This window comes from Lactuca sativa, chromosome 5 (assembly GCF_002870075.4).
Source record: "Lactuca sativa cultivar Salinas chromosome 5, Lsat_Salinas_v11, whole genome shotgun sequence".
NCBI classification, from domain to species: Eukaryota; Viridiplantae; Streptophyta; class Magnoliopsida; order Asterales; family Asteraceae; genus Lactuca; species Lactuca sativa.
Window position 1 is genome coordinate 221616327 of NC_056627.2, and position 10743 is coordinate 221627069.

Genomic DNA, 10743 nt, shown 5'->3' on the forward strand with positions numbered 1-10743 from the left:
TCTAATTTTCTTTGACTTTATATCCCTTAAATTAATATTTTATATTGATTGCAATAAAACTTACCTCTCCCAGGTAAGCAAATAAATTTAGAGAAATTAAATATCCTCCTACTTTTCTTCCTAATTATCTTCTTATCCATTTAAAATTTGACAAGTGTCCTAAAATATCACTAATTTTATCTAAATATGACATTTTTACCATTTCATGTGGATAGGAAGATAAGTAGGAAGAAAATATAGGAGAATATTAAATTTCTCATAAATTTATTCTAATTTTTTTCTTATTTAATTTTGTTAAGAATCAATCAACTTTTGTTTTTTATTTGTCCAACTGGTTTTGTATAATTGCTCTGATATGATACCAAATATCGTAATCTGATTTTATTTACACCCCTTAAATATGACGATAACGAGTATGGTGACAATTTGGACAGTCGTATTTTGTTTTAATCCAATACAGCACGCCAAAATATTTTTTTATATAACACGAACATGATCCTACACAATATCGTGTTTGGCTTTACTAACACGGAAAAAACTCAATTAAAACATGAAAAAAATACTCGATTAAAACAAGATAAAAACAACCAACCCAACAAACATAAAAATATAAAATATAAAAAAAATAGTTTATTTAATTCGTAACTAGTCTTACAAAACACAACATGACAAACACATCTTAATATTGTGTCAATTTTTTTACAATTTTGAACGTTAACATGATTTGACATGGTGTTATATATATATATATATATATATATATATATATATATATATATATATATATATATATATATATATATATATATATATAGAGAGAGAGAGAGAGAGAGAGAGAGAGAGAAAAGTAAGTTCAAATAAAAACAATAAATAATATGATAACGTAAAAACACTATATTTATATTATTATTCTATAATAAATGTTATATGTGTATTGTTCAAGTAATTTTAATATGAATATTCATGTTTGATTAGTCATGTATTTATTACAATACTATTATTCTATTATAAACTTATGTATGTGCATTTTTGTAGTGCATTCTAAATTTACTTTTAATCTGTGACAATTCATTTATTCCTTGCCGAATAATAACATAAAACTGTGGATACAAAATTCATTGCAAAATAATAACATAAAATTAGTGTTTTTACGTTGTCACTGTATTTACTGTTTTTATTTGAATTATATATATATATATATATATATATATATATATATATATATATATATATATATATAACGGATACACACGCACCCACTATCTTACTCATATTCTACACCATTCGTTTCAAACCAGGCTTGAACACTCAATCTTTGGCTGAGAAGACTATCCGTTAACTCCTCATATGACTCTCATCGCTAATATAGAGTGTCAATTGTTGTACCCAGTTAAACCAACTTCGCAGTCTGATACTATTAGAGGGATATGGATTTCATTTATCGGGAGTGCTACTCTTTATTGTATTTTTTTTTTTCAAATAATCCAGTAAAATATATACGCTTTTGCTGCAGTTATGTGTAGACTAGAAGACCGAGTAACCGAGGCAGGACCACCAATATTGTAGTTTTCTTTTACTTTGCAATCATCCACCAAGTGTTAGGAGTGTTTCATTTCAACAGTTACTTAAAGCTCTTAAGAATTGCATGTTCGATGTTCCAAAACATATATAAGAATTTACATCTGAACGGCATTTTATTTAAAGTACACAAGATTTTACATTTAACGTCATTTTATTTAAAATACACAAAATTTAATTACTTAATTAAGCGCAAAATATATCATATACTCCGCTCCATATTCTTAAAAACCGGAAATTCCCCCACCTGCAAGATAGTGCAATATCATGATCGAATCACATAACTCAAAAGCTACGACTCAAAGAAAAAGGAAAAAAAAAACTACGTAACTTTGTTATCATAACCAGTTGTGTGTGTGTGTGTCTAAGTGCATTGTTTGTGTTTGTAGAATTATACCATCAGGATGAAGAATTTGGCCAGTAAAGTAGGAAGCGTCCTCGGATGCCAGGAACACATATGATGGAGCAATCTCAACAGGTTGAGCTGCCCTATTCATTGGCACCTGTGAGCCATACTCTGCCAGATCCTCGTCATTGAGTGAAGCAGCTTCAAGTGGAGTCCAAACGGGTCCAGGGGCCACACCATTAACACGAATCCCCTTGTCGACCAGGTATGTTGCGAGGCCCTTTGTAAAGGCCACGATGGCCCCCTTTGTTGAAGCGTAATCTAGTAGCTTTGTGCTGCCTGTGAATGCTACGGCTGAAGTTGTGTTTATGATGCTGCTTCCTTCTTTCATGTGCTTCACAGCATACCTTCATGTACAAACGTCCCATCAGAAAAAGAAGTGAAGAATGTAATATATAGATGATATATACATATATACCTTGTCAAGAAGAAATGAGAGAAGATGTTGGTTCTAAATAGCCTTTCAAGTCTCTCATCAGTAATATCATCTAAAGAATATGTTTCGTACTGTACGGCTGCATTGTTCACGAGGACATCGATCCGACCATATTTTTCAACCACCTTATCCACAACATCCTTACAATTCTTTTCAAACCTCACATCAGTAGGTATTGCAATTGGATCACCTGCCTCGCTTGTTTTTGAATCATTTATGATCTCTAACGTGTTCTTTGCATCTATGTCCTCGACACCTTCCACATAAGTAAAGGCAACAGTTGCCCCTTCTTTAGCAAACGAGCAGCAAACAGCTCTCCCAATACCGGAATCACCACCTGTTACCAAGGCCACCTTTCCCTGCACCATAAACACAGAAAACTTGATGGCTTTTGAGAGAGAAAAGAGACAAGATTTCCGCTAAGTTTTTCCTCTGTTTTGGCAAAAGGAGCGACATGACAATGATACTAAAAACTTAATGAATGAAGCTGTAGCCTGTACTTGGAGTTTGTTAGAGGCCTTGTAATTAGGATTGCTGAATATTGGTAGAGGATCCATGAGGTACTCTTTTCCTGGTTGTTCATCCTGGTTCTGTGGTGGGAATCCTGGATTACTTTCTTCTTTACCCTTGGCCTTTGCCTAAAATAATCACCAAATCCAGTTAGGGAAATGCATGTTGTGATCAGTGTTTGACATCAGTCGCTATACTCAGATGTATAACCAAAAAATTAATAAGAAACTCATCCGTTCGATGGGTATGGGATGCGACTCGACCATCATACCAAAATCTCAATAATTGCGTTGTATGTTCAACTCAGATTAAACATTTTAAATAAAAATGAGCACAAAGACCTTAAAGGTGTGAATAGAAGATGAACCACGTCTTAAAACATTTGTTACCATGACGGCAACACCGTTATTACTAATTCTTGTAGAAGGACGTGAAGTCAACAACTGCCTTGACCATAGGCATGACTGGTGTGTGATCGGAATCCTACCGGAGGGTGAGGGGCGTGAGCCCGCTAAACCCGCCCTCACTGAGCACAACATTACTTAGGATGGAGGAAAGAATGGAACACCTCGTTGAGAAAAGTTCTATATATATAGTGGGAAAACTTAATCATCTCAAAGTCGAATACTTCATCAGTATGGAATTTAAGTTCGACTAAACAAATGAATGTTTGGCATTTGTTTCAATCTAAGAGAAAGTATAACACGACAAGAAGTGAATTATAGGGAAAGTGACAATAAGGCTTTCTTTTTATATTAATCATATGACTTCTGTCGATAGACTTCATTGCTACAACCTAACTTTGTGTAACTAACATTTATTTCTTCTTTCTTTATTAAGTAGTATATATATATATATATATATATATATATATATATATATATATATATATATATATATATATATATATATATATATATATATATATATATATATACACACACACACACGTTGTATTTCGTTTTAGACAAAACTTCAAAAATGGTTCCTGTGGTTTCCGAAAATATCAAGTTTAGTCCCTAAGTTCAAAAAACCTCACAGATGGTCCATGTGGTTTCAAAACTATTTACAAATGGTCCTTTTCGTTACCTCCGTTAGCTTTTGGCCATTAAGTAAAGCGCATTTCTGTCATTTCATTACCACAGGGACCATTGATGAAGTTTTTGCCTTATTTAAAAAAAAGAAGACAAATATAATTATTTAATATTAAAGGGTCCCACCCTCTCTCTCTCTCTCTCTCTCTCTCTCTTGTACGTCTTCTTCCTAAACAGATCAAGATTCAAATTCCAAATCAAATTTCCACAAGCTTGCTTTCATCTGGGTTTTGAATCTCGTTATCAATCAAACCTCAAATTCCAAATCAGATAAGGATTCAAAGCTCTGTTTTCCCTTTCTCTTCTTCCATGAACAATCACCACCACCATTTATATGTTATCTCCGACCAACAGCTACCCTCCCCTGCCCCCATATGATATGTCTTCTCTGACAAGTTCAAAGAAATCAGTACAAAACAATTTCAAAATCAAACATGTTGCAACCTCTCAGTAACCCATGTGAGAATACAATCGCCGGAAATCACTGCGTTTCTCTTGCCCGACCCACCCGCTTGACCCTCAACATCACCCAATATATCTTGCCATCATCCATTGTACCTCACCATCACCCAAACCAGGTAACATCTCCGACGAACACCAACAACACCATCACCTCTTCCTTATTAGTCCCAATTTTCTTCTGTCATTCTGAACAACCCGACCATGTTTACAGGAACACAATGTTACAGAAAGACAATGCATAAACCCATTACAATACTTATAGAAACAATAAACCCTAGAAATTAGATAAGCATAAGCAAACGAAAAACCCGATTTCTAATTCTGCAATCAATTATATCACTGCAACATTATAAGGTTTCTTCTTCTTTCCTCTTTTCTAATCGGGTAAAAGACCTTTTTTAGTTGGTGGATTCAGATTAATGAAGAAACATGTTACATAAAAAGAGTATGAGGCTTCAGTGGTGCCGACGCTAGCTGAGCTGATGCAAAGACAACCAGACAAAGAGTTATGACTATCAAGCTTACCAAATTTCCAACTCAAGTATGTGGTAGTTTTATTGAGAACCAATTTTACAATCATAAGGAGAAGTCTTCATATGTTTGCAGATTTCTGAGTAGATTTCTGGGGGATAAGCGATTTATTGTTGATAGATTTGGGTTTTGGTTTGTTGATTATTGATTTGTGTTCTCTTAGGGTTGAGAATCGGGAATGAGGGTTGCGATTTCAAGGAAGGAAGACCGGTCAGGAGAGAGAGACAAAGAGAGAGAGAGAGAGAGAGAGAGAGAGAGAGAGAGAAAGAGAGAGAGAGGATGGGACCCTTTAATATTAAATAATTATATTTTTTTTTCTTTTTTTTTTAAATAAAGCAAAAACTTCATAAATGGTCCTTATGGTAGTGAAATGACAGAAATGTCCTTCACTTAATAGCCAAAAGCTAACGGAGTTAGCGAAAAGGACCATTTGTTAAAAGTTTTGAAACCACAGGGACCATCTATGAGGTTTTTTGAACTTAGGGACTAAACTTGATATTTTTGGAAACCACAGGGACCATTTTTGATGTTTTGTCTTCGTTTTATTATATATATATATATATATATATATATATATATATATATATATATATATATATATATATAGGGTTAGGATTAAATGTGAATGATATATATTGTGTGAGTGTATGACAAGTTTTGGACCATTAGATTTAGATGTGTATATGGCTAAGATTATATGGTATACCATAATTACAATGGAACACAACACACATAAACATTTCTTTTTAATAAGAAATTAAAAATAATTATTATAAAGACATAATTTATATTTTGATTAATTATCAATAAGGAATGTATTAAATGAATTTCTGTAACTGATTGCAACTACATTTAATTTTTGTAAAAAGAGAAGTTTAATATTATCCATGCGTTCTTTAAAAATACGATATAATATATTCTGCATATTTAAATTCTTTAAGAATAATTTCAACATTTAGCATGATTAATTTTTTTAATACCATCAATTGGAGTATATTCTTTTATAATGAGTGCTACCTTCGTTCTTGTATTTCAATTTTGTTTATTATTGTTTGTGTATTCTTAAAGAATATGGTATAGTACAACATATATTATCGAAAATAATAGTTTGAATAAAAAAGTCTGCAACATGATTAATTTGTTATAATTGAAGAATTCTTTGAGAATTCAATAATTCTTGAAGAATACAAGGCCTAAAATTCTTTATGTTTCAATTTTTTTGGATCAATGTCCATTAACAGTGACCACAACTAATATTCTTTAAGAATAATATTAACACTCTAAAAAAATTAACTGCAAATAGTTTGAAGAATAATTTAACATGGTCAATACAATAAAAAATAGTAGTTAATAAATAACAAAAAAGTAATTAGTATTCTTGCATGTAACCGAAACCATAATTTAAGGAAAATATACGACTTCCTTTTTTGGTTAGTAAATAATTATATTTAAACTTCCAAAATTACCTTTACTTATTTAATTAATCATTTATTGTTTTCTAAATTCTCATTGGTTCACACATTCACACAATAATTAAGGTTTATATATGAACCTAACTCTCTCTCTCTCTCTCTCTCTATATATATATATATATATATATATATATATATATATATATATATATATATATATATATATATATATATATATATATATATATATATATATAGGTAAAGTAAATATACGTAAAAACTTTATATCAATTTACGTACCTAACCACATTATACTACGTTGTTTTGCATTATATTTTCATTGCAATCGTTAAAGGTTCTTAAATTTCAACCCTTAATTTGATTAATTTCAAAATTTTCAGACATTTACCATTATATTCCTCATACATCATTTGAATATAATAGATAAACAATTAAAAGATATACTCTATTTGAGTGAATCATATAAAAAAGCGTACAATTAAAAAGATATACTCCTTTTGAGTGAATCATATAAAAAAAAAAGGATATAATAGGTTTCAACATAATTAAAAGCGGAAATTAACAAGGAAAGAAATTAATCTTTTTAAGTTTTCCTAATATACTTTTTACTCAAACCCTACGCCCTTTATTTTTCTTCGCATCCTCTTCATTTTCTCTCTAACCTCAATTGATCTGTGATCGGCGGACCACCATCATCTGCTACCATTGTTTTTTTTTCAGTGATAAATCATCAGCCTTACACCAGCTGTGGAGATTGGATCCTTCATCATCTTTAATTAGACCTTGATTTATACCTGCATCTGTAGAAAGGAGGAAAGTTGATTTTTTTTTTTTAGTTTTTTTTAATTATTATTATTTTTTTTGGCTAAAAATATGCATCTAGGAGCTTTTCAATATTTTGTATCTAATTCTCTATCACATATTACCCTTTTTTCATTCTTTATTGATTTTAGAGTAAATTTCAGGAATGGTCCGTGTGGTACTGTGGTTTTGGTCGAATTTACAGATTTATCCAATGTAACATCCCAAAATTTAAGACCAAAAATTTCAATTTTAGTTTAATAATTCATAAAACCAAAAGTATAAAAACATCCATAAAAACATCTCATGTCAAAACCAAAGTGTCAATAATCAAAACATATTGTTATAAACAATATCAGAGTGTAATCTCAAAGATCTCATATGTGGAAAACATTGTGTGATGTGCTTGTGTGATGTGCTGCGATCGAGCCGACTCCTTTCCTTTGAAAACGAGGTACCTGAAACCAAAACTGAAAACCATAAGCACGAAGCTTAGTGAGTTCCTCCATCCTACCACATACAATATAACATACACACTGTCTAACATATCCGGGTATTAGACTACCCCTTCAGTCTCTTTCAACCAGTAACTGCCTAGCATATCAGGGTGCTGGCCTACCTCTTTGGTCCTGCCGACTGGTACCTAGCCAAGGATACCCCTTCAGTCCTTTCGACTGATACCTTGCCTAGCATATCATGGGGTTGGCCTACCCCTTCGGTCATTTCAACCAGTACCAGGGACTATTTCACCCCCTACTCTACCATATAGCATCCTAGTGCATAAACATATAAATCATATACTGCCTAGCTTATCCGGGTGCTGGCATACCCCTTCGGCCCTATCGACCGGTACTGGGGTCTATCCTACCCCTCCTATCACATATCACATAACGTTAAAGCATGAAAGCACATAAACATAACAGATAGCGACATACCATATAATTATCACAAAATATCATCTCTACTATAACTCTTAAGAGTGGGACAACCTTGGTGCCTTAGACCCGCTTCAACTGGAAGGTAACTCACATCGCACTACTAAAGTCCCGCAGAAAAAACTTTAGCTGTTGGTTGATAGATTCCTGAACTGTCAATCATCAAAATACCACCCAATCAATAATTGGGTTCCAACATATATCCATAACTCCATGCTTGGGGTAAAAGGCTACTTTACCCCCATTATAGCTTGATTTAAACCATAATTAGGGTTTCCAACCCAATCCGAACCCAATTAGGCCCAAAAGCTAAGCCACTAGATCAATTAGGGTTTCATTAGGCCCACTAGGGTTTCATAAGTCGGGCACCACCCACTACCACCTCAGGTAGTGGTGGTCAACGGTGGCAGCCACCTCACGGTGGTGGTTATGGTTCTAGTCCATTTATGTCCAAGCATTCCAAAAGTAGTCTAAACACAAACAAAAGCACACTGTCACCCAACACGGCGGTTGGTGACGTCAGCCACCACCTCATGGTGGTGGTTATGAGTTTTCTTTGATTATACTAGTCACTAATTACAATTACATAACACAATAACTCAAAATAACCCACACACAATAAGATAAACACACCCACACAACCACCCTTATGGTGGCCGACGGTGGTAGAGGGTGGCAGCCACCACCTCATGGTTGTGGTGGTTGCCTTTTCTGTGACATCCCCAAAATCTCGGCCAGAAAAGACCGATTTTCATTTATGCTTTTAAAATAATTTCAGAGTAAATCCTTTGGATTTGAAAGAGTTGCGGAATTTGTTCCTAAAAACAAAACATGATAAAACAATGTTTACCAAAGCATTTCATAAAAGAAATGTATTTTCATTATATAATCAAAACTCGGGGTGTCATGTTCCGATACAGACCAATAAGCATAAACGATAACATTACAAGTCATTCAACAAATATATACATATACAGACTTGTAAACAAACCAACTTGATGGTTCATCCATCTTATGCCCTCGCGCCACTTCCTGTAATACAAATAAAACTGAGTGGGTCAGGCTTGGGAGCCTGGTGAGCATATAGGGTTTTCAACCCACAATAAATAATCATATTTAATTTTCACCAACCAACAATAACCCAATTACCCATTCCCGTTATTCTCACTTTATGTCCCTAAGACAACTAACATAAGGGACCTAGTCTAAGAATATTTCATCGGGGCGACAACACATGCTTCGGGGGTTCCTCAGCAATATAAGTCAAATAAGGCAACCATGAGGGGGATGGAGTACAGCGAATGAACACCCAAGTTCATTAACACCTACAGGTGGCGAACCTGCTAATGTTTCCACAAGACTATCTAGAAAAGTCCGTGGTCGTCATCTAAACTCCGCTAGATGACTAAATCAAACAACAACGAGGCCTCTCATCTATTTATTACACACCAACTATCTACCCATGTTCTACCCAACATATTAGTAGATAAAAATATACATTTTTATACATAGTTTAAAAACCTGTATAGCATGCTTTAATCAATACATATTCCACATAACAGATGAGGCACACACACACATAACACGTATTTCATAGAGAAATAATCAGATCTATAAGATAGAAGAAAGTGAATACACATTCACACATATAAACAACAATATACTTAATACACTCAAACCATACTTGTATTATTATCGTGTTTATGAAAGGTAGTATACACTCACCTGATCAGAAGATGATCAGACAGCACTACGGGTTGCAGAAGTAGTAATCCTCAGCAGATCTGGAAGATCTCTACAAAAATCGAACTTCTCGCGGGCAGAGCTTCGGCTCGGGAATCGCACTTCTCGGGATCTTCGGGATCTCGGGACTTGCTTCGGGGCTCGAGAATAATACCAGGGCTTCGGGGTATTTCTGGCACACAAATCGATGCAAAACGGGAGAGAGAAGAGAGAAAAGAGCAAAAGAACTCGGCTGCCCTCGCAAACTATTTATAGGAGGCTGGAGCCTCGGAGTACGCGGGACGTACTGCTCCGAAATCGTCACTGCTTACGTATCCGAAGTGCTCGAGTGCGAGTGTCGACATTCCTCGGTGTACGCAGGGCGTACACGAGTACGCGGGGTGTAACTCGGATCAGATCGGTGACTCCTTTGGATAATCATCTGAATTAAAGATTAAATTTAAATACAAATTATTTAATAAACTTCGGAAACTCATAACTTCTTCATACGAACTCCGTTTTCGACTTTCTTTATATCCACGCGAAGGTGAGACTACGCTCTACAACTTTTGTTTAGACTCTGTCAGCAAATTTTAACTTTATTTTTTATTATTTATTTTTAATAGGTCGGGACAGAAAACTTCGTTATAAATTCATAACTTCTTCGTTTGACGTCCGTTCTCGCCTAACTTTTCATCACTTCGATACCAACAACGAGATCTTCGATCCTCGTTTAGATTGCTTCGGCTAAAAACCGCTCGATCTCAAATCGAGTATTTCAGGCTGCATACCGTTAAGCCGAAACTTCGATAAATCATAACTTCCTCATACGAAG

The 10743-nt window shown here is 34.2% G+C and overlaps 1 protein-coding gene across 2 annotated transcripts; it reads right to left on the reverse strand.

Moving 5' to 3' along the window:
* Window positions 1-1625: 1625 nt before the first annotated feature.
* LOC111920736 (glucose and ribitol dehydrogenase) lies at window positions 1626-3604 on the reverse strand. Of its 2 annotated transcripts, none has more exons than XM_023916305.3 (5): window positions 3320-3604; window positions 2921-3058; window positions 2403-2779; window positions 1976-2331; window positions 1626-1825 (listed from the first exon to the last, which is right to left on the reverse strand). In XM_023916305.3, exons 1-5 carry the CDS (start codon window positions 3467-3469, stop codon window positions 1803-1805), a joined length of 1044 nt encoding a protein of 347 aa, XP_023772073.1. In that variant the 5' UTR covers window positions 3470-3604; the 3' UTR covers window positions 1626-1802. The 2 variants fall into 2 exon arrangements, with proteins under 2 accessions (XP_023772073.1, XP_023772069.1); XM_023916301.3 differs by having other exon boundaries at window positions 3272-3595.
* Window positions 3605-10743: the final 7139 nt, after the last annotated feature.

What these genes read in the sequence shown, in the direction of transcription:
- LOC111920736 (XM_023916301.3), bottom strand. Translation starts at nt 3,469, where the DNA reads ATGTTGTGCTCAGTGAGGGCGGGTTTAGCGGGCTCACGCCCCTCACCC. An exon ending in CTTCTATTCACACCTTTAAG is followed by an intron (nt 3,059 to 3,271) that starts GTCTTTGTGCTC and finishes TGATTATTTTAG; the next exon opens with GCAAAGGCCAAGGGTAAAGA. An exon ending in TCTCATTTCTTCTTGACAAG is followed by an intron (nt 2,332 to 2,402) that starts GTATATATGTAT and finishes TTGTACATGAAG; the next exon opens with GTATGCTGTGAAGCACATGA.